Consider the following 23,021-nt stretch of genomic DNA (forward strand, 5'->3'; position numbering starts at 1 on the left):
AAACAAAGGCTCTCATTAAACATTCTTTTTTTTTCTTTTTTGACAGGCAGAGTGGACAGTGAGCGAGAGAGACAGAGAGAAAGGTCTTCCTTCCGTTGGTTCCCCCTCCAATGGCTGCTGCAGCCGGTGCATCGCGCTGATCCAAACCCAGGAACCAGGTGCTTCTCCTGGTCTCCCATGGGGTGCAGGGCCCAAGCACTTGGGCCATCCTCCACTGCACTCCCTGGCCACAGCAGAGAGCTGGCCTGGAAGAGGGGCAACCGGGACAGAATCCGGCGCCCCGACCGGGACTAGAACCCGGGATGCAGGCGCCGCAGGCGGAGGATTAGCCTAGTGAGCCGTGGCGCCGCATTAAACATTCTTTTTAAAAAGTTGATTTTTTAAACAATTATTTGAAAGAGAGAGGCTTTCTATCCACTGGTTCACTCCCCAAATGCCCACAACAACTAGGGCTGGGCCAGGTCAAAGCCAGGAGCCAGGAACTGCACCTGAATCTCCCCTGAGGGGCAGGGCCCCAAGTTCTTGAGCAACCGTCTGCTGCCTCCCAGGACGCACACTGGCAGGAGCCGGGCTGGAAGCAGAGGCAAGACTTGAGCTGAGGCACTGATGCAGGGTGCACGCACCCGAAGTGGCGCCTGTCCTGCTGTGACACGGACAACCACCCCTCTCCTGTGGCAGCGTGCACACCCGAAGTGGCGCCTGTCCTGCTGTGACCCGGACAACCACCCCTCTCCTGTGGCAGCGTGCGCACCGGGCGCCTATCCTGCTGTGCTGTGACCCAGACAACCACCCCTCTCCTGTGCCAGCGTGCGCACCTGGTGGAAGTAGGAAGCACCGGCTGCTGGGAGCCCCTGTGCTCTGGGACACAGCAGGTGTGCCCAAGGCCCAACACCCCGAGGACAGAGGACGGGTCCTGTGTGGTTTCCCAGGACGCTGGGAAGGGCGGTGTCTAAAACCCAGCTCCGGGTCAAGCTGCGGAAGTGAGCGAGGGGAGGGAGGAGAGCTGGCCATACTTACTGGGCGAGGTGGGTGGAGGTCTGTGAACACTTTTCCTTTTAGCTTTCTGAAACAAAGGAGAAACGCGGTGAGGCCGCGGCACCGAGGGACACTGGCAGCATGGGCCCAAGGCCCAGGAGGGACGCCAGGAGACAGGCCGCTCAGGGCTGCAAGCACCCTCAGGACAGACACAATGTCATGGAAAACCCAGGGCTCAGGGCTCTGAGCACGCAGAGGGAAGAGGCTCACCCCCCACACATGCGGTGCTCACGGCCAGCACCCAGCCCTGGTGTGTCTGTCCCCACGGGCGATGTGGCAGGACGACAGCCTTCTAAGTCAACTGCAAACCCACGGAGGGCGCTGCCCAAGGGCCGACTCCTGCGTCAGGCACCGCTGGCACGCACTGGGTTCCACTACTTCCTGGCTCTGTGGCCTGGCGACAGGACGCACTCGCTCCTGGCTTCCAGACGCCGAGGGGGATGGTGTCGGGGCCGGTCTCCCTCGCTGTCCTCTAGCCCAACAATGACCCCATGCTCCTAGCACAAGGCACCTTATCTGGGCTTGCTTTGGACAGCCACTCCTCCAGGGAGTAGCCTGGGCCACGTCCAGGGAGAATCCCGAACCCTGCAGACACAGGGCCCTCGATGGAGACGGGGACCCATGGCTGCCCGATTTGCTGGTGTCAGAAACACTGGTGTGGCCGCTGAGCCTGGCCACCTCTGCTCCCTGCCCCTCCAGGCTGGGCCCCGCACTGCAGGGACCCGGCTCCCAGGGCCAAGTGTCCCCCCTACTGCAGGGACCTGGCTCCCAGGGTCACGTGTCCCCCCCCTCCCCTGCAGGGACCTGGCTCCCAGGGTCACGTGTTCCCCCCCTACTGCAGGGACCTGGCTCCCAGGGTCACGTGTCCCCCCCCTCCCCTGCAGGGACCTGGCTCCCAGGGTCACGTGTCCCCCCCCCACTGCAGGGACCTGGCTCCCAGGGTCACATGTCCCCCCTACTGCAGGGACCTGGCTCCCAGGGTCACGTGTCCCCCCCCCCACTGCAGGGACCTGGCTCCCAGGGTCACGTGCCCCCCTCCCCGCACTGCAGGGACCTGGCTCCCAGGGTCACGTGTCCCCCCCCACACACACTGCAGGGACCTGGCTGCCAGGGCCACGTGTCCCCCCGTCCTTCCCGCTGCCTCCCCCAGCCTCTCGGCGTCCCCACCCGGCTCAGGGCTGGAGGAGGGCGTGGGTGACAGGCTCCGGCTGTGACCCCGCACGTGGCACAGGAGCCACCTGGTCTGCCACAGTCAGTGCCGCTCAGCCTTGGTGTCGGATGAAGTTAGAACTGTGGAGGAGGCGGCCCCGGCTGGGCACCGGCACACTCACCGTCTCCGAGTCAGAGTCAAAGGTGGCTGCAGACTGAGTGTCGTCTCCCTGCAAGCAGAGGCCACGCGTCACTGCCGGCCCCGTGCCCGTGGCCCAACGCGACCGGACGGCCGGGAGCATCTGAGCTGCTCCGGGCGCGCGGCGGGGGGCTGTGCGCGTGCCACGCTGCATCCTCTGAGGACTGACTCTCTCCCTCTCCCCCCTCCCTCTCTCTCCCCTCTCCTCCCCCCCCCCCCCCCGCAGAGCCTCCTCTAGAGAACAAGGCAGCGCGTGGGAGACGAGAGGACACCCGTGTTGGGGAGGCCGCCGCCGCCTGACCCCGGTGACCGACGGCAGGACACGGCGCCTGGGGGAACGGGCCTCTCACGGGGTGTCTGTGTCCACGCACTCAGCGTCACCGCCCCGAAGGCAAGCAAGCCAATGTTCCAGATCCCTGAGAGCGCCACGGAGCTGCCCGACAGCGCCTCCCGGGACCCGGCATCTGCGGAGCACACGTGCCGTTCCCAGCAGGTGAGCGCCACACGCGGCAGCAGTCCCGCTAGCTGTCTGCAGTCTGAGCAGGAAAGCTCAGCTTGGGACCCCGCCACCGCGTCCCGGCTGCCCTGCTGACCCACTTTCCGCTGCTGCCCGAGCAGACAGGGCAGCGTGGCCCAGACGCGCAGGCCCCCACCAGCCAGGCTCCAGGCGCCTGGAGTGGGTGGGAAACCTGCCCCCACCCGTCACTCTGCCTTCAAATAAATCCATACTTTTAAAGACTTATTTTCCTTACTTATTGACAGAGAGGGTGAGACAGAGGAAGGTTCTCCCCAGATGGCCTCCGTGGCCAGGGTGGGGCCAGAGGAAGCCAGGAGCTTCTCCCACGTCTCCCACGTAAGCGCGGGGCGCAAGGACTCGGCCGTCCTCCGCTGTGCTCCCAGGCCGTCAGCAGGGAGCTGGGGCGGGCGCTGGCTGCGCAGCTGGGACTCAAACTGGCGCCCATACGGGAGGCCGGCATTGGGGTGGCCTTACCCACTGCACCACAATGCTGACCCCAATAAAGATTTTTTAAACAGAAAAAAACTGGGGCCAGCGCAGCAGGCAAAGCCGCCGCCTGCAGTGCGGCATCCCATATGGGCGCCAGTTCGAGCCCCGGCTGCTCCACTTCCCATCCAGCTCTCTGCTGTGGCCCGGGAGTGCAGTGGAGGATGGCCCAAGTCCTTGGGCCCCTGCACCCACGTGGGAGACCCGGAAGAAGCTCCTGGCTCCTGGCTTCGGATCGGCGCCGCTCTGGCCATTGTGGCCGATTGAGGAGTCAGCCAGGAGATGGAAGACCTCTCTCCCTCCCTCTCTCTGCTTCTCTCTGCCTCTGCCTCGCCTTCTCTCTCTAACTCTTTCAAGTAAATAAATAAATCTTTTTTTTTTTTTTTGACAGGCAGAGTGGACAGTGAGAGAGAGAGACAGAGAGAAAGGTCTTCCTTTGCCATTGGTTCACCCTCCAATGGCCACTGCGGCCTGCGCACCGTGCTGATCGATGGCAGGAGCCAGGAGCTTGTCCTGGTCTCCCATGGGGTGCAGGGCCCAAGCACCTGGGTCATCCTCCACTGCACTCCCTGGCCACAGCAGAGAGCTGGCCTGGAAGAGGGGCAACCGGGACAGAATCCGGCGCCCCAACCGGGACTAGAACCCGGTGTGCCGGCGCTGCCAGGCGGAGGATTAGCCTAGTGAGCAGCGGCGCCGGCGATAAATAAATCTTTTTAAAAAAAAAAAAAAAAAAAAAAAGAACAAACCCATGGCTTGGGGGGCCCTTGGGGCAGGGGTTAAGACACCATTTGGACACCTTCCCACCTCAGAGTGCCCGGGTCTGAGTCCCAGATCCACTTTTTTTTTTTTTTTTTTTTTTAAGATTATTTATTTGGAAAGGCAGAAACAGAGAGAGGTCCTCCATCCGCTGGGTCACTCCCCAGATGGCCGCAACGGAAGCTAGGAGCCAGGAGCTTCTTCCCGGTCTCCCACGCAGGTGCAGGGGCCCACGGCCTTGGGCATCCTCTACGGCTTTCCCAGGCCGCAGCAGGTGGGAGGCGGCAGGTGACGGCTCAAGCGCTTGCGGCCCTGACTTCCGCGTGGAACGTGCGCATGGAGTTCCAGGCTCCCGGCTTTGGGCGTGAGTCAGCGGATGGAAGGTCTGTCTCTGCCTCCAATTTCATAAAAGTCACACACTAAAGCAGGGCACGCTGCACGGGGGCCAGGCACAGCTGTGACCACAGGGCCCCGGCCTGCGCACCTCCGACGGCCCAGGCTGTGGGCGTTCCACACACACAAACACACACACACACACACACACACGGTCCAGGCTGCGGGCGTTCCACACACACACACACACACACACACACGGAACAGGCAGCGGGCGTTCCACACACACACACACACATACACAGCCCAGGCCGTGGGACGTTCCACACACACACACACACACACACGGCCCAGGCAGCGGGCGTTCCACACACACACACACACACGGCCCAGGCTGCGGGCGTTCCACACACACACACACACACACACACATACACGGCCCAGGCTGCGGGCGTTCCACACACACACACATGGCCCAGGCCGTGGGTGTTCCACACACACACACACACACACACACGGGCCAGGCTGCAGGCGTTCCACACACACACACACACACACACACGGCCCAGGCAGCGGGCGTTCCACACACACACACACACACACACGGCCCAGGCTGCGGGGCGTTCCACACACACACACACACACACACACGGCCCAGGCCACAAGCGTTCCACACACACACACGGCCCAGGCCGTGGGCGTTCCACACACACACACACACACACGGGCCAGGCCGCGGGCGTTCCACACACACAAACACACACGGGCCAGGCCACGGGCGTTCCACACACACACACACACACATACACGGCCCAGGCCGTGGGACGTTCCACACACACACACACACACACACACGGCCCGGGCCGTGGGACGTTCCACACACACACACACACACGGCCCAGGCCGTGGGGCATTCCACACACACACACACGGCCCAGGCTGCGGGACGTTCCACACACACACACACACACACGGCCCAGGCCGCGGGCATTCCACACACACACACACACACACACACACGGCCCAGGCTGCGGGACGTTCCACACACACACACACACGGCCCAAGCCGCGGGCGTTCCACACACACACACACACACACACGGCCCAGGCCGCGGGCGTTCCACACACACACACACACACACGGCCCAGGCGGCGGGGCGTTCCACACACACACACACACACACACGGCACAGGCAGCGGGCGTTCCACACACACACACACACGCGGCCCAGGCTGCGGGCGTTCCACACACACACACACACACACACACGGCCCAGGCCGCGGGCGTTCCACACACACACACGAACACACACACGGCCCAGGCCGCGGGCATTCCACACACACACATATACATACACACGGCCCAGGCCATGGGCGTTCCACACACACACACACACGGCCCAGGCCGCAGGCGTTCCACACACACACACACACACGGCCCAGGCCGTGGGACGTTCCACACACACACACACACGGCCCAAGCCGCGGGCGTTCCACACACACACACACACACACACGGCCCAGGCTGTGGGCATTCCACACACACACACACACACACACACGGCCCAGGCCGTGGGACGTTCCACACACACACACACACGGCCCAGGCCGTGGGGCGTTCCACACACACACACACACACACACACGGCCCAGGCCGTGGGCATTCCACACACACACATATACATACACACGGCCCAGGCCGCGGGCGTTCCACACACACACACACACACGGCCCAGGCCGCGGGCGTTCCACACACACACACACACACAGCCCAGGCGGCGGGGCATTCCACACACACACACACACGGCACAGGCAGCGGGCGTTCCACACACACACACACACGCGGCCCAGGCTGCGGGCGTTCCACACACACACACACACACACATACACGGCCCAGGCCACGAGCGTTCCACACACACACACACACACGGCCCAGGCTGCGGGCATTCCACACACACACACACACACACACACATACACGGCCCAGGCCACGAGCGTTCCACACACACACACATGGCCCAGGCCGCGGGCGTTCCACACACACACACACACACACGGCCCAGGCCGTGGGACGTTCCACACACACACACACACACGGTTCAGGCTGCGGGCATTCCACACACACACACACACACACGGCCCAGGCCGTGGGGCGTTCCACACACACACACACACACACACACACGGCCCAGGCCGCGGGCATTCCACACACACATATACATACACACGGCCCAGGCCGCGGGCGTTCCACACACACACACACACACACACACACACGGCACAGGCCGCGGGCATTCCACACACACACACACACACACACGGCCCAGGCCGCGGGCGTTCCCCACACAGACACACACGGCCCAGGCCGCGGGCGTTCCACACACACACACACGCACACACACGGGCCAGGCCGTGGGCGTTCCACACACACACACACACACACACACGGCCCAGGCCGCGGGCATTCCACACACACACACACACACATACACGGCCCAGGCCGTGGGGCGTTCCACACACACACACGGCCCAGGCCGCGGGGCGTTCCACACACACACACACACACGGCCCAGGCCACGGGGCGTTCCACACACACACACATACATACACACAGCCCAGGCCGCGGGCGTTCCACACACACACACACATACATACACACGGCCCAGGCTGCGGGCGTTCCACACACACACACACACTGCTCCGTCTAACTGGTCCCTGGAGATCCTGATGTCATCACCAGGGGGCACTGTTGGGTTCTAACCGCACGCGGCAGCTAGAGAGACCAGGTCACCCTGCGCGAGGTGTCTGTGAGGAACACAGGTGGGCGAGGTGGGCGGCGCACCACCGCCGGCATCCGTCCCGCCGGCCCCGCCCCTCTGAGCCTCGCTGTCCTCCAGCCCAGCACAGGCTGACACAGCCTGCAGCCCTCAGGCTCCGCCCGAGAAAACGCGGCATCCCCGTGGAGTGAGTGCCAGGGGCTCCTGGGACCCGGGGCAGCCCCTTGGCCGCCCCGCGCTGAGAGGCTGGTCCCGCCCTCTGAGCTATGGCGTCCCCGGCTGTCCAAGGACACAGATTCCCCCACCAGGTTTCTCTCCTTAATGTTCATTTATTTATCGGAAAGGCAGAGTCCAGAGAGCCCGGGAGAGATCGTCCATCCCTGGCTCACGCCCTGAGTGCCCGCAGTGTCCAGGGCCTGGAACTGCATCGGTGTCCGGCGTGGACGGCAGGGGCCGGGCGCCTTGGCGGGGAGCCGGAAGGAGTGAGCAGCCGGGGCTCCCTGGTGACTGCTCCTCTGCACTGCCACGGCCACACCGCTCGTCCCCGCGTCTGCGCACACGCCCACGGGCACGCACGCACACACACACACACAATGGGCTGTCCCTGGGCCACACCGCTCGTCCCCGCGTCTGCGCACACGCCCACGGGCACGCACACACACACACACACACAATGGGCTGTCCCTGGGTCACAACGCTGGTCCCGTCTGTACGCATGCACACGGGCACACACACACATGCACACAATGGGCTGTCCCTGGGCCACAACGCTGGTCCCCGCGTCTGCACACACGCACACAGGCACACACACACACATATGCACACAATGGGCTGTCCCTGGGCCACAACGCTGGTCCCCGCGTGGGCGCGCATGCACACGGGCACACGCACACATACACACACACACACACACACATAATGGGCTGTCCCTGGGCCACAACGCTGGTCCCCGCATCTGCACACACGCACACAAGCACACACATGCACATACACATGCACACAATGGTCTGTCCCTGGGCCATAACGCTAGTCCACGCATCTGCGCACGCCCACGGGCACACACGCACACACACACATGCACACAATGGGCTGTCCCTGGGCCACAAAGCTGGTCCCCGCGTCTGCGCACACGTACACGGACACACACACACACACACGCATACAATGGGCTGTCCCTGGGCCACAACGCTGGTCCCCGTGTCTGCGCACACGCACACGGGCACACACACACACACACGTGCACACAATGGGCTGTCCCTGGGCCACAACGCTGGTCCCCGCATCTGCGCACACGCACACGGGCACACACACACATATGCACACAATGGGCTGTCCCTGGGCCACAACGCTGGTCCCCGCGTCTGCGCGCACGGGCACACACACACACACACACACATGCACACAATGGGCTGTCCCTGGGCCACAACGCTGGTCCCCGCGTCTGCGCACACGCACACGGGCACACACACACACACACGTGCACACAATGGGCTGTCCCTGGGCCACAACGCTGGTCCCCGCATCTGCGCACACGCACACGGGCACACACACACATATGCACACAATGGGCTGTCCCTGGGCCACAACGCTGGTCCCCGCGTCTGCGCACACGCACACGGGCACACACACACATATGCACACAATGGGCTGTCCCTGGGCCACAACGCTGGTCCCCGCGTCTGCGCACACGCACACAGGCACACACACACACATATGCACACAATGGGCTGTCCCTGGGCCACAACGCTGGTCCCCGCATCTGCACACACATGGACAAACACACACACACACACGTGCACACAATGGGCTGTCCCTGGGCCACAACGCTGGTCCCCGCGTCTGCACACACGTACACGGGCACACACGCACACACACACATGCACACAGTGGGCTGTCCCTGGGCCACAACGCTCATCCCGCATCTGTGTGTACACACACGGGCACACACACACACACGCACGCACACTATGGGATGTCAGTGTTGCAGGTAGTGGCTTAACCCACTGGTCCACAACGCTCATCCCGCATCTGTGTGTACACACACGGGCACACACACACACACACGCACACACACTATGGGATGTCAGTGTTGCAGGTAGTGGCTTAACCCACTGGTCCACAACACTCATCCCGCATCTGTGCACACATGGACAAACACATATGCACGCATGGGCACACTATGGGCTATCCCTGGGCCACAACGCTGGTACCCGCATCTGTGTGTACACACATGGGCACACGCACACACACACACGTGCGCTGATTAACAGAACAAGGCACAGTGTCGTGTGAGTCCCACGTGTGTGATCCCAGCGAGCGCTCGGTGGGGAGCACCGGGCCCACGGGGCGGGCAGTGTGGGGCCCCCACCTCACACGGCTGTCGTCAGCCTGGCATCTCTGGACCTGGGAAAGGCCAACTCCAGGGAGGCTCGCGAGGGCGCTGCCTGGGGGCCGGGGGCGGGCGGCCATGGGCCCGAGTGTGAGCCCAGCACAGCCTCCTGGTCCCGGGCTGCCGGGGGCCGGGGCCCGAGTGAGCCCAGCACAGCCTCCTGGGGTCCCAGGCTGCCGGGGCCCGGGAGCCGGGGCCCGAGTGAGCCCAGCACAGCCTCCTGGGGTCCCGGGCTACCGGGGGCCGGCCCGAGTGAGCCCAGCACAGCCTCCTGGGGTCCCAGGCTGCCAGGGGGCCGGGAGCCGGGGCCCGAGTGAGCCCAGCACAGCCTCCTGGTCCCGGGCTGCCGGGGGCCGGGGGCGGGGGCCCGAGTGAGCCCAGCACAGCCTCCTGGGGTCCCGGGCTGCCGGGGGCGGGGGCCCGAGTGAGCCCAGCACAGCCTCCTGGGGTCCCGGGCTGCCTGGGGGCCGGGGGCGGGGGCCCGAGTGAGCCCAGCACAGCCTCCTGGGGTCCCGGGCTGCCTGGGGGCCGGGGGCGGGGGCCCGAGTGAGCCCAGCACAGCCTCCTGGGGTCCCGGGCTGCCTGGGGGCCGGGGGCGGGGCCCCAGTGAGCCCAGCACAGCCTCCTGGGGTCCCGGGCTGCCTGGGGGCCGGGGGCGGGGGCCCCAGTGAGCCCAGCACAGCCTCCTGGGGTCCCGGGCTGCCGGGGGGCCGGGGCCCAAGTGAGCCCAGCACAGCCTCCTGGGGTCCCGGGCTGCCGGGGGCAGGAGGGAGGGGAGGACTCAGTCAGCTGGGCAGCGGGAGCGTCAGGGGTCCGCCCAGCTCACGCCACCCCCCTGGCCCCGGACACTACGCGTCTGGGGACAGCTGAGACTCCGGGGAGACAGGAGAGGGGTCCGCAGCTGCAGCAGGCCATCGCCGTGGGCAGGGGCTGACCCGCGCCCCCACGGAGCCGGCTGGGGCCCAGCCCCGGTCACCGCGGCCACGTGGGGAGTAAACAAATACATCTTCAAAAGATAAAGTCTAGCCTGGGGGAGGAGCCCCGGCCTGCAGGGCCGGCATCCGCACGGGCGCCGGTTCGAGCCCCGGCGGGGGCCAGGGCGCGCAGGGCAGGGCCTGCTCAGCCAGTGCGGGCCGGGGGCGCCGGTGCTCGCGCCCACGACCCCGGCCCACGGCAGGAGATGGGGGCGAGCACGCCCAGGGACCCGCGTGTCGACCGCACCACGAGCGTCTACACCAGCGACCCTCTAACGGCGAGGGCGGCACCCGGGCGAGCAGGAGCCACACCGCGCCCCTGCGGCCCCGTCCCCGGGCCCCACCAGGCCGGCGCCGCCCCGCGGGCCCCAGACCCCTCTCGCCCGGGCGTCACCTCCTCCGGGAAGCCTCCGAGCAGGCTGGGCAAGGCCGGGGTCCCCGGGCCCGGGGCGTCCTCCCTCGCATCGCGGTCCATCCTCGGCTCCGGGCGAGTCCAGCGCAGCCGCCCGAGGCACTTACACAGCGAGCCCGCTCGGCCGGCGCGGGCGCAGCGTCCCGGAAGGCTTCCTGGAGGCGGCGTCCTCAGCGAGCCGCGTCCTCAGAGGCGGCTGCGGACGCGGGCCCGGCGGCGGCCGGGGTCCGAGGGCCCGAGGCGCCCTCTTGTGCGGTAACAATAGCGGCCCCGCTCACCGGCGGCCGCCGCCCCGGCCGGCCTCGCTCCACCCTTACCGTCTCCGAGACCGGGTCCATGGTGTCCAGGGACATGGCGGCGGCGCTGGCCGGCTCTCCTCAGGGCTCCGCGGCCGCCGGCTCACAGAGCAGGCCGCGCGGCCCGCGACCGCGCTGCCATGGCAACGCGCCGCCGACCCGCGGGGCCCCGGATGGGACCTGCGCGGTTGCCGGGGCGGCCGTGCGCCTGCGCAGAGTGCGGGGGGGGGTCTGTGCGCCTGCGCGGGGTTGGCGCTCGGCGTCGGCCCGCGATCCCGCTGCCATGGCAACGCGCCGCCGACCCGCGGGGCCCCGGATGAGACCTGCGCGCCTGCCGGAGCGGCCGTGCGCCTGCGCGGAGAGGGCGCGCCTGGACGGCGCGGCCCCTCTTCGCCCGCCTCGGGGCTGGGTCGGCGGAAACTCGGCAGTGCGCCAAAAAATCCGCGGGAAATGGGGCCCAAAGCTTATATTTTGTGCAGTTAAAAAAATATGTGCACAGCTCTTTCGTAACACCGTTGTCCCTGTTAGGAAAAATAAAAATAAAGTCCTGCTTGTAATCCCGTCCCGTAGGCGCGGGGTCTGCCCCAACACAAGCCCCCTGCCCACGCAGGGCAGCCAATCGGGTGGCTGGAATTCCAACAGCGCGGCCCCGCCCACAACTTGAACCCGCCCCTTCCGCCTGTAGTCCCCGCACCTTCCGCAGGGAGCCCCGCCTCCGAGGCGCTCTGCCCGCCGGACGCTCGGCACGTACCACGGAGCGCCCCGGTGGGGGTGACATTTCGGAGAGACCGCCTTGACGCAGACCTGTATCCAGCCCCTCTAAGCTCGAGATGAAGCCAACCCACAATTCTTTTTGCCATTATAAGTTCCCCAGTGGGTCTCCGTGGAGTCGCGGGTCCCCACGCCCGTCAGTTTCGGCCTCTTCTCCCCTCCGGGCCAGCCAGGTGGTAAAGCCCGGGGCGGGGCCTCCGGAGAGGGTGGATCCGGCGGCGGGGCGGGGCTTTCGGCGGACCGACGGGACGCGCGCGGGTGAGGCGTGCGCTTCGCGCGGGGGTCCCGGCCGGGCTGGGGTCAGGGGTCGGGGGGCGGGCAGGGGAGCGCGGCCCGCGCCGCCTCCGGACTCCCCGAAAGCCTTAAACCTCCAGGCTGGCTGACGCCAGGCGTCGCCGCCCCGGGGGCCGACGGACCCGCGCCCACTCCCGGGGGGACCCAGCCCCAGCATCAGGCCCTGGATCCCTGGGGTCGCCTCCCTCCCAGGCCGGGCTGCAGCCTGAGATGACCGCGCCGGGCCTGGCGGGGCAGTGCGGCCACACCTCGCCTTTGCAGGAGCCCCCAGCCTCGCCATGGACCCCGAGTGCGCCCTGCTCCTGCCCGGCCTCTGTGCGGTCCTGGCGGACCCCGGGCAGCCGGTGGCCGACGACACCTGTCTGGAGAAGCTGCTGGACTGGTTTCAGACGGTGACCGAGACGGGTGAGGGCTCCGCGCCGCTGGTCTCGTCGGGAGCCCAGAGGGCGCGGGCTTCCTGGAGGAGGCAGGGCAGGGCCCCCGGGAGGGGTGGGCTGGGAGCTCCGCCCTGACCGCAGCCTCCACTCCGGCCGTGCGGAGAGCGTGGCCACGCTTTTCATTTATTTGAGTGACAGGGGGAGAGAGGGATGTCTTCCATCCTCCGGTTCACTCCTCCGACGGTGCCTCACTCAGCCAGGGCCGGGCCAGGCTGAAGCCAGGAGCTCCATCTGGGGCTCCCCGGGGGCGGCAGGGACCTGAGTCCCTGGGCCATCGTCCGCTGCCTCCCAGGCGGTCAGCAGGGAGCTGGCTAGGACGCGGGGCCGCTGAGACTCGGCCCAGCCCTCCGTCGTGCGATGCTGCCGTGGGCGGTGGACGCTGGGCGGTGGGCATGCTGGCCCACAGGCGGCCCGCCCAGGCCTCGTTCTGTCACTGCATCGTAGATCCAAGACATCAGACCTGGGAGCGGTGCCCGGCCTAAGGCGCCCATCCTCTCCTGGGGTGCCACGTGCCCTTTCGGGGTGCCTGGGTTGAGACCCGTCGGCGCCGCTTCTGGTCCAGGTGCCTCCTGGGAGGCAGCAGGTGTCGGCTCGAGTCCTTGGGACCCTGCCGCCCCCAGCCGCGCGAGAGGCCCGGGTGAGTTCCTGGCTTTGGCCTGGCCCAGCCCTGACCGTCGCAGGCATTTGCCGAGTGAACCAGTGCATGGAAGATCTCTGTCTCTCTGATTTTCAAATGAAAAGTAATAAAAATTATTTTAAAAGTCAGGTTTGATTATTATCCATATTTGCGCCAAGAGCAAACCGAAAAAACAGAGTCAGATTTGTTTGCCTGGTGATGGTGATGGTGGCGGTGGCCGGTGCTGCAGGGAGCTCACCAGGGGCGGGGTGGGGCAGGGCGGCTGCCTCCCGTCCTGAGGCCGTGGCTCCTTAAGCAAGAGCCCGTCCTCGCCTTGAGCACTGTCCGGTGGAGCGCGCAGGTGTTGAGCAGCTCTGCCGAGGGAACGGCCGTCGCGGGAGGGGTGCGAGTGCTCGGCCTGTCTGCTCCGTGTCTCCCACCTCCTCTGGGCCCTCTGCCCCTGCTCACCCTGCTTTCCAGTTGAGTACCTAGACTCGTTTTCTTAGAACACGCGTATTTAACGTGGTCCATCTCTTTGTGAGATTTTTCTCATTCAGGCCGGCACTGTGGACAGCGGGTGCAGCCTCCAGCTGCCCTGCCGGCATCCCACGTGGGCGCCGGGTCGCGTCCCGGCTGCTCCACTTCCAGCCCAGCTGCCTGCTGGTGGCCTGGGAGAGCAGCAGAAGGTGCCCCCAAGTGCTCGGGCCCCTGCACCCGCGTGGGAGACCCGGAGGAAGCTCCTGGCCCAGTGCTGGCCATCACAGCCGTCTGGGAGTGAACCAGCGGATGGGAGGTCTCCCTTTCTATCTCGGGGTCTCTCTCTAACTCTGTAAAAATAAATAGATTTGCAGAGCATTTTTAAAAATTATTCTCATTTTATTTGAAAGACATCTTCCCCCCGCTGGTTCACTCCTCAGGTGTCCACCGTAACCAGGTCTGGGCCAGGACGCCGTCCGTGGCTCCCCCGAGGGCGGCAGGGCCGAGTACCCGAGCCGGCACTGCCGCCTCCCAGGTGCACTTCGGCGGGAAGCTGGATGAGAGGCGGAGGGGCTGGGGCTGGACGCTGTGGAGGCAGGCACCCGCTGGTGTCCGCCCCTCGGCACCCGGTGCCTGCCGCAGAAGCCCCGCCCCTCCCCGCGCCCTGGAGTGCCCTGGGCGAAGCTCCAGGTCCACCACGCTTGCCGTTGGGATTGGCTTCCCACAATGTCAGGCTACTGCTTTGAGAGGACCCCTTAGTTTTAGAATGCGGGCCCCACCTCCGAGACGCTCCGCCCGCCGGACGCTCGGCGCGTACCACGGGCTTTCCCGTGTTTTATGTTGAGTGGAGACTCACGGCGGAGTTGGCCCATCTCACTGCCTCGCACTGGGTCCTGGAGTCTGACTGTCCAGCGGAGGCCTGATTCTTGGCTACAGTTTTAAAGCTGCGTTTACAGTGTTTGAGAGGTGGACACTCCCCTCTGCCGGTTCACTCCCCAGAGGCCTGTGAGCAGAGAGGCAGGGCTGCCTGCCAGCTCTCCCGTGGGGGAGGCAGGGCTCCAACCCCTTGAGCCTCCCAGGGTGCCCGTTAGCAGGGAGCTGGCGTCGAGAGTGGAGCCAGGGCTGGAGCCCGATACAGGATGCAGAGTTAGAGACAGGGAGAGACAGATTTTTCATCCACTGGTTCACTCCCCAGATGGCTGCAATAGGTGTAGCTGTGCCAGGCCAAAGCCAGGAGCTTCTTCCGGGTCTCCCACGCAGGTGCAGGGGCCCAAGCACTTGGGCCATCTTCCGCTGCTTTCCCAGGCCGCAGCAGAGAGCTGGATCGGACGTGGAGCAGCCGGGACTCGAGCCGGGCCCATGTGGGACGCCGGCACGGCAGGCGGCAGCCTTGCCCAGGAGGCCACAGCACCGGCCCCTGCTTTGTTTCCGGAGGTCCTCTGAGGTCAGCGCTTACTCGCCTCTCTCCTGCGCTGGGCTGCCTCCGGGGCCTTTCTGGCTCTCCCCTGCCCTTCAGTGGTGGGGCTGCCTTGAAGCTGAGGAAGTCTGTGTCCTGAGTAAGGATGCTGTATGGCACTTAAGACGTGAACTAGATCTTCAGGAAGGAGTGCAAGTTACCTGAGAGGCGGAGGGAGCTGCCATCGGCTGACGTGCCCCCAGACGCCCTCCACAGCCGGGGCTGGGCCAGGTGTCGTGTGGGCGGTGGGGCCGTGACTTGAGCCGTCACCACTGCCTGCAGGGTGTGCGTTAGCAGGAGGCTGGGCGTCTGGTGCACGCAGGCGTCTGAGCGCCAGGCCACACATCTGCCCTGCAAGCTGCGGGATCAGGACTCGGAATCGGGGCTGCGGCTGGGGCTTAGCGGGTAAAGCTGCTGCCTGCGGTGCCGGCATCCCACATGGGCGCCGGTTCGAGTCCCGGCTGCTCCGCTTCCGATCCAGCTCTCTGCTGTGGCCTGGGAAAGCAGTGGAAGGTGGCCCTTGTCCTTGGGCCCCTGCACCTGCATGGGAGACCCAGAGGAGGCTCCTGGCTCCTGGCTTTTGATTGGTGTAGCTCTGACTATTGTGGTCAGTTGGGGAGTGAACCAGCAGATGGAAGACACCTCTCTCTATCTTTGCCCCTGTCTCTCTCTAACTCTGCCTTTCAAATAAATAAATACATCTTTTAAAACAAAAATATAAAAAAAAAATTAAAAATAAATTTGAAGAGCCTCGGAGGCACGGTGCGGTGCCCACGCTGACTGCGGTGCGGTGCCCCACTGACGGCCTCTGGTCTCCGGGTCTGCCTGTCCCTGCAGGGTCTAGCCTGCGGCTGCTGCAGGACAACCCCTGCCTGGTGGAGCTGCTGTCCCACGTGTTGGGCACCCAGGACGCCCCTGCCGGGCTCCTCTCCTTCGCCCTACGCCTCGCGGGGATATTTGGTGCTCAGGAGAGCGGCTTCCAGTACCTCCAGGTGAGCCCCCCAACCCCGCCCTGCCCCAGTACCTCCAGGTGAGCCCCCCAACCCCGCCCCGCCCCAGTACCTCCAGGTGAGCCCCCCAACCCTGCCCCAGTACCTCCAGGTGAGCCCCCCAACCCTGCCCCAGTACCTCCAGGTGAGCCCCCAACCCTGCCCCACTACCTCCAGGTGAGCCCCCCAACCCTGCCCCACTACCTCCAGGTGAGCCCCCCAACCCTGCCCCACCCCAGGACCTCCAGGTGAGCCCCCCAACCCTGCCCCACCTCAGTACCTCCAGGTGAGCCCCCCAACCCTGCCCCACCCCAGTACCTCCAGGTGAGCCCCCCAACCCTGCCCCACCTCAGTACCTCCAGGTGAGCCCCCCAACCCTGCCCCGCCCCAGTACCTCCAGGTGAGCCCCCCAACCCTGCCCCACCCCAGTACCTCCAGGTGAGCCCCCCAACCCTGCCCCGCCCCAGTACCTCCAGGTGAGCCCCCAACCCTGCCCCACCCCAGTACCTCCAGGTGAGCCCCCCAACCCTGCCCCACCCCAGTACCTCCAGGTGAGCCCCCCAACCCTGCCCTGCCCCACTACCTCCAGGTGAGCCCCCTCCCCGGCCCTGCCCCTGCCCCCGCGTGGCCGCGTTGTCCTCCTGCCGACTCGCAGGCCGTTGGAGCGCTGTGCTGTGGTCCATGCCGGGTCTCCGCCGCCTGCCTTTGAGAGATGCACAGGGTGGTGTTGCGGCTCGGAGGGAGGCCTCGTGGAGTAAGAACCAGGGTGTCTCTCCGTGCCGGGCCGCTCTGTGCCCTCGCCGGAGTCCCCAGGCCCCCTTTGTTCCTGCGCTCAGCTGAGATGCCCCGGAGCCTGTGTCCTGCAGCTGGGAGAACTGCTGGAGGCCCCCGCGTGGGCACAGCGGGTGGGCTGGGTGACGCGGGCCCGAGCCTCCGCAGCCACACAAAGCCGCCCTCCCGCCAGCACCAGGCCCAGGCCGTGGGGTGCTGGGGTGCAGGCCCCTGGAGGGAGGGCAGTAGCGGGGACACGGCCCCCCACTTGGCAGCGGCAGGCTCTAGGAGTCTAGCTGAGAGGCTTTCCAGAACGTTCTAGGGCACTTCTGCCACAGCGTGGATCAGCCCACACGTCTGGTAGCGTTTAGACGGTTGTCTCTGCCCAGCAGCCCTGCCCACGGCAGCTCGGCGGTCTCCCCGTGCGGGTCGGGGTCGGGGCAGACCTGGGGAGGAGGGGACGGGAGCGACGCCGTTCTCTGAAGTCCAGGTCTTTTTCCCCATAAGCCCCCTACCACCCACAAGCCCAGCTGCAGGGTTTCCTGCTGGGAATGAATCCCCAGAGAGCCCCCCACCAGGAGACCCCACGCTGTGCCGCGGCCTGTGTCCCCGGAGACCTCCCTGAGGCAGACCCCTTCTCTGCTTCCCAGCAGGGGGAGTTGCTCTCCGGGCTCTTCGGGGATGCCGGGCCCCTCGGCCAAGCCGCCTGGACCGTCCCCAGCGTGCGCAGCGGCTGGGTCCAGGGCCTGCGCTCCCTGGCGCAGCACCCTAGCGCCCTGCACTTCCTGGCCGACCATGGTGAGTGCCACGGCCCCCATGCACCTGTGCCTGCGAGCGGTGGCGGTGACGGCACAGGTCCCTGCGGGGGAACGCGTGTGGCCTCGTGGCTGTGTCACAGGAGCTGGGTGACTCCGCGGGTCACAGGCGGCGATCGGGAGCACCTGGCACTCTGGGAGGAATCAGGCTCCGAGCACGGGGTGGTTTGGTGGTGGGGGCTCTGCTGTCCTGGGACGGAAGCTGGCCTCGCCCCCACCCCTGCTGACCCTCGCCCCCGCCCTGTCCCCTCCCCAGGTGTGCTGGACACCGTCTTCTCCCTGCAGCGAGACCCCAGCCTGTTTGTGGCCTCGGCCGCCAGTCAGCTCCTGGCACACGTGCTGGCCTTGTCCATGCAGGGCGCAGCCGGGAGCCCCCCTGCCCCCCAGGATGGGGCCTGGCCCACGTGCGCCCGGAGGATCGTGGGCCACGTGGAGGAGTCCCTGTGTTCCACGGCCGCCCCACAGGTCACTCAGGCCCTGAACGTCCTGACCTCCACGCTGGGGCGCTGTCACGGCCACTGGACCAAGGCCCTGTGGGCGCAGCTGAGCCCCCTCGTGGCCCGTCTGCTGGAGAGAGAGCCCGTGCCGGCTGCCCACTCGCTCGTGGATCTCCTGCTCAGCGTGGCCCGGTCAGGTCCCCGGGGCTCGGCCGTCCGTGGGGGCTGGGGTGGGCGGCTGGTGCACCCGGGTGTGTCTCACCGGCAGCCGGCATGGGGGAGTGGGGGGCCATGGGGGCCGGGCACTCATTCCTCCCCTCTGGTCCCCTGCAGTTCCCCGGTGTTCAGTTCGGCGGACAGCGGCCCGTGGGACATGGCGGCTCGGACACTGAGCCGCCTGGGCCCCCTGCAAGCCGGGCCTCTGGCCCTGGGGCTCCTGAAACTGCAGCACTGGTAGGCGGGGCAGGCGGGGGCTGGGGGTGCGGCCCCTGTGGGCGGGGAGGAGGCCAGGCTGAGGGGCCGCGGCTGGTGTCCAGGGGCGCAGAGGCCGCTCGGGCCCCGTGCGGGCGGCGGCATGCGCACCTTGTCGGGGGCAGGATTGTTGACACAGCAGCTGTGCCCGGCCAGAGCTGAAGGGGGCGCTGCTCCCCAGCACTGGGCTTGTACCCGGGGCCATGAGCTGCAGGGTGCGGGGGGAAGGACCAGTGCCCGTGCTCCCCCAGCCCCGGGCCCAGGCTCCAGGGGTGGGTCCGTGTCCCGAGCGTGAGGCCCCCAGGACGCCCTGCAGGCCTGCGCAGGCTGCTGTTCCCCGTGCCGCGTCCATGTCCTGTGCAGCCCCATGGCTGGCAGAGAAACCGCTTCTTGGGGTGTCCAGGCCCCAGCTCCCCAAGACATGCTGGGGCTCCTAGGGCTGTGGCCACCGCCCGTGGCTTGGAGGAAGGTGCTCACCCCACATCCTCTGTCCCCAGCCCACAGACCCTGAGGACCCAGGCCTTCGGGGTCCTCCTCCAGCCCCTGGCCTGTGTCCTGAAAGCCAGCGCGCAGGCCCCGGAAGCCGCAGGTATGCAGGGCGGAGGGCATCCTCCCTGGGCCCTGACCCTGGGGAGCAGGTGCCCACCCCAAGGGGACGTTTGCCTTGGCCTCCAGGCCTGCTGGACGGAGCCCCAGGCAGCTCCGTGCCGGTGGACTCGCTGCTGTCCTCCAAGTCGGCCTGTGTGGGGCTCCTGTGCCAGACCCTGGCCCTCCTGGAGGAGCTGCAGCCGCTGGTAGGTGTGGCCCAAGCCCCATGCTGCCCACTGCGCAGACGCCGACGGGGCCTGCAGCCTCCGTGACGCCCCCTCTTCCCTCCCGCAGCCGCAGCGCCCCTCGCCCTGGCCCCAGGAGGCCCTGCTGGGAGCGGCGGTGACCATGCTGCGGCTCTGCGGAGGCGGTGCTGCCCCGGCCTCCAGCCTGGGAGGCCGCCTCTGCCGGACCCTGGCAGGCTGCGTGCGTGTCCAGCGCGCTGCCCTCGACTTCCTGGGGACGCTGTCGCAGGGGGCGGGTGAGTCCCTAGCCCCTGCTCCGCTCTGCCCGGGGTCCTCTGGGAGCCGGGTCTTGCCGTGTCCCCAGGCATGGGTTCACACCTGCCCCATGGTCCCGTCTGTCCAGGCCCCCAGGAGTCCGTGACGCAGGTGTTTGCTGCCCTCCTGGAGTGCCTGGAGAGCCCCGACTCCAGCCCCACGGTACGGGGGGTGGGGGGGAGTGCGTGGGGAGGGGCGGGGCGGTGACCACTGCCCGCCGCCCGCCGGCCTGTGGGAAGGGGGCTTCCCCAGGGGGCCATGGAGTCACTGCTTTGTGGGACCGTCCAGGCTGGTGGCTGCTAGGGATTCGGGCCCAGGGCCGGGGCTGGTGAGGCCGGAGTGGGAGGGGCGCGGCCCCGCCTGCCCTGTGGGAGCAGCCCCGTTGTTTATCGCAGACTTGGAGGTCAGGTTTGAGATTCCAGTTGGCTCTGCTCCGAGAGGTGGGGCCCAGTGTTCCGTCCCCCTCCCACTCGGGCAGGAGTGTGGCTCCGCCCTCCCACAGCCTCCCCTCGGCCCCGCCCCTGCCCCAGGTCCTGAAGAAGGCCTTCCAGGCCACGCTCAGGTGGCTCCCGGGCCCGCCCCAGCCCCCCAGCTGCTGCGCTCTCAGCCCCCACACCCTGCTGTTCCTCCAAGGTCAGTGAGTCCCTGGTTCCGGGGGTGGCCGAGTCCAGCTGGGGCGGGAGGGAGGGCGGAGCCCCCCTGACTGCCGCTTCCGGCCCAGAGCTGCTCCCTGTGCTGCAGAAGCGTCTATGCAGCCCCTGCTGGGAGGTGCGGGACTCGGCCCTGGAGTTCCTGACCCAGCTGAGCAGGTGCTGGGCAGGTGAGTGGGGGCGGGCTGCCCGGGGCTGGGCCGGAGGCTGCCCCTCCTGCACCTGACCGGGCCCATCCGACCCCAGAGCAGGCTGACTTCAGACGTGCGCTCCTGGCCTCGGAGGTGCCCCGGCTCGCCCGGCAGCTCCTCCAAGACCCCGAGAGCTACGTCCGAGCCAGCGCGGTGACCGCCGTGGGACAGCTGTCCGGCTGGGGCCTGCAGCCTGCCTCCACCAGCCCGCAGCACCCAGGGGCCCAGCAGGTGGGACATGCTGGGTCCTCGCCCTGCAGCCCAGCAGGGAGGGGTGGGTTGGCCCGTGGTGGCTGTTCCTCTCGCGCCCCCAGCTGGTGGGCACAGTTACGCCACCTGACTCGTGCCCCAGGGCGAGTTGTTGGGAGGTGCGGCCAGGCGCGCGGCACCGGAGCCCGGCCTCACGTGCCGTCTGTCACCAGGGCCTGCTGGGCGAGCTCCTGCACATCCTGACCACGGACTCGGAGGGCTTCCCGCGGCGGGCCGTCACGCAGGTCCTCACCGAGTGGCTGAGGGCTGGCCATGCCGACGTGGCTCAGGACACGGAGCAGTTCGTGGCCACAGTGCTCCAGGTGGTGAGCCGGGACCTGGACTGGGAGGTCCGGGCTCAGGGTCTGGAGCTGGCACGGGTGTTCCTGGTGCAGACGCTGGGGCAGCCCGGCGCCGGCTGTCCCTATGCCGTGGGCCTGCCCGTGGCCTCGTCCCCCAGCGCGCTCCCCGCGGCCCTGCACGCGCTGGGCCGGGTGCGGCTCCTGGACTTCGCGCTCTGTGCCTTGCTTGACTGTGACCGGCCCGTGGCCCAGAAGGCCTGTGACCTGCTGCTGTCCCTGAGGGCCGAGCTTGCCCGCCGCGGGGGCCTGCAGGAGGCCGGGGGCAGCCCCGACCCAGCAGCCGTGGAGGCTGCCCTGCGGGGCTGGCGGACTGGCGAGCAGGGCCAGCCGCTGGGGGAGCTGGCGCCCGCGGCCATGCTGGCCGTCCTGGATGCCATGGACCTGGAGGGCTTTCGGGGCAGGCTGGCTGAGAGCAGCGACCGCGTAGAGCGCAGTCCCCAGTCCCTCCTGCAGGACATGCTGGCCGCCGCGGGCGTGCGGGAGAACCAGGCCGACTGCTACTGACCACCGCCCGCTGCCGAGCTGGGCCTTGCAGGGGCAGGCCTGAGACCGCCGCCTTCTGATGTCACCGACCACGTGCCTGAGGGCTCTGGCTGCTGCCCCCTGCTCGCTGTGTGTTTACGCCGGTGCCGTGGCATCCACGGCGGGCCCTTGGGTGCTCCGGCTTCAGACTTGATTTGGCGCATCGAAATCTCCCGTGGCTCTGCCACGTCTTAGGATTCTCTCCCGTGTTTGTGAACGTCCCATCGGAGTTTCAGCAGGGGCTGCGTTAAACCTGTGGGTCACTTTGAGTGTTCTCTTTTTTAAGACTTATTGATTTGGAAGGCAGAGAGGGAGAGAGAGGTCTTCCATCCCCTGGTTCCCTTCCCAAATCACTGCAACGGCTGGGATGGACAGGGCCTAAGGCTGAAGCCAGGAGCCAGGAGCTCCATCCATGTCTCCCACATGGGCGCAGGGGCCCAAGCACCTGGACCATCTTCTGCTGCTTTCCCAGGCCATTAGCAGGGAGCGGGATCAGAAAAGGAGCAGCCGGGACTCGAACCGGCGCCCATATGGGTCGCTGATGCTGCAGGCTGAGGCTTAGGCCCACTACACCGCGGTGCCGGCCCCTGCATGAGTATCCTACAGTTTGCAGTGCACAGCCCCTACCTCCAGTTGGATTATTCCTAAGTGCTTTATTTTTAATGCTGTTGTAAAGACATTGTCTTCATGGTTCACCTTTCTGGGGATAGTTTGTAGTTAGCATAGGGAGACAGAGCTGACGCCTGGGCGTTGGTTTCACATCCGGCAGCTTCGCTGAACCTGGTGTCTTAGCGAGTTGCTGGAGGTGTTGGGTTTTCTGTGTCTATGATCATGTCATCTGCAAATAGAGTTTATTTCTCCTTTCCCGTTTGGAAGGCTTTTGTTTACATTCCTGCTTGGCTGTGGTCCTGTGTCGGACAGAAGCAGTCTGGGGGACGGGCTCCCGGCTTCTGGCCGTGGGATAGGACGTGAGCTTCACCTCTGTGCCTGGCGTGCGGAGTGAGCCGCTGTGCCGGGTGGCGGCTACCCAGCGGCTCTCTCTACCCGAGTGCGGCTCACAGCGGCCCAGGGACGGGCTGGCAGGCAGTGCAGCCCCCAT

General features: G+C 66.9%; 2 protein-coding genes across 14 annotated transcripts in view; one reads left to right on the plus strand and one right to left on the minus strand.

The window, feature by feature from the left end:
• Nucleotides 1-11,535, minus strand: part of IQCE (IQ motif containing E) — a 48,523-nt gene extending 36,988 nt beyond the window's left edge. For 4 of the 9 annotated variants that reach the window (XR_011384704.1, XM_070064825.1, XM_070064831.1 and 1 more), the window contains exons 1-3: nt 11,013-11,145; nt 2,367-2,414; nt 1,018-1,063 (exon numbers count right to left, since the gene is read on the minus strand). Coding sequence is in view for 7 of the 9 variants with exons in the window: in XM_070064825.1 (XP_069920926.1) it covers nt 1,018-1,063; nt 2,367-2,414; nt 11,013-11,093 (175 nt within the window). In the remaining 2 variants the exon portion in view is untranslated. Of the gene's footprint in view, nt 1-1,017; nt 1,064-2,366; nt 2,415-11,012; nt 11,317-11,347 lie in introns of those variants that run through there. The other 5 variants (XM_070064826.1, XM_070064828.1, XM_070064829.1 and 2 more) reach the window with 5 other exon arrangements.
• A 512-nt stretch (nt 11,536-12,047) lies between these two features.
• On the plus strand, nt 12,048-22,785 carry BRAT1 (BRCA1 associated ATM activator 1). Of its 5 annotated transcripts, none has more exons than XM_070064821.1 (14): nt 12,048-12,355; nt 12,653-12,796; nt 16,215-16,369; nt 17,791-17,935; nt 18,209-18,581; nt 18,723-18,842; nt 19,358-19,449; nt 19,536-19,654; nt 19,743-19,929; nt 20,037-20,110; nt 20,479-20,581; nt 20,670-20,768; nt 20,845-21,020; nt 21,212-22,785. In XM_070064821.1, the coding sequence occupies exons 1-14, from the start codon at nt 12,157-12,159 to the stop codon at nt 21,902-21,904; spliced, it is 2,679 nt and encodes an 892-aa protein (XP_069920922.1). In that variant the 5' UTR covers nt 12,048-12,156; the 3' UTR covers nt 21,905-22,785. The 5 variants fall into 5 exon arrangements, with proteins under 5 accessions (XP_069920922.1, XP_069920921.1, XP_069920923.1 ...); XM_070064820.1 differs by having other exon boundaries at nt 12,049-12,355; nt 17,788-17,935; XM_070064823.1 differs by having other exon boundaries at nt 12,338-12,355; nt 12,629-12,796; nt 17,788-17,935.
• Nucleotides 22,786-23,021: the final 236 nt, after the last annotated feature.

This window comes from Oryctolagus cuniculus, chromosome 19, assembly GCF_964237555.1.
Source record: "Oryctolagus cuniculus chromosome 19, mOryCun1.1, whole genome shotgun sequence".
In the NCBI taxonomy this organism is placed as follows: Eukaryota; Metazoa; Chordata; class Mammalia; order Lagomorpha; family Leporidae; genus Oryctolagus; species Oryctolagus cuniculus.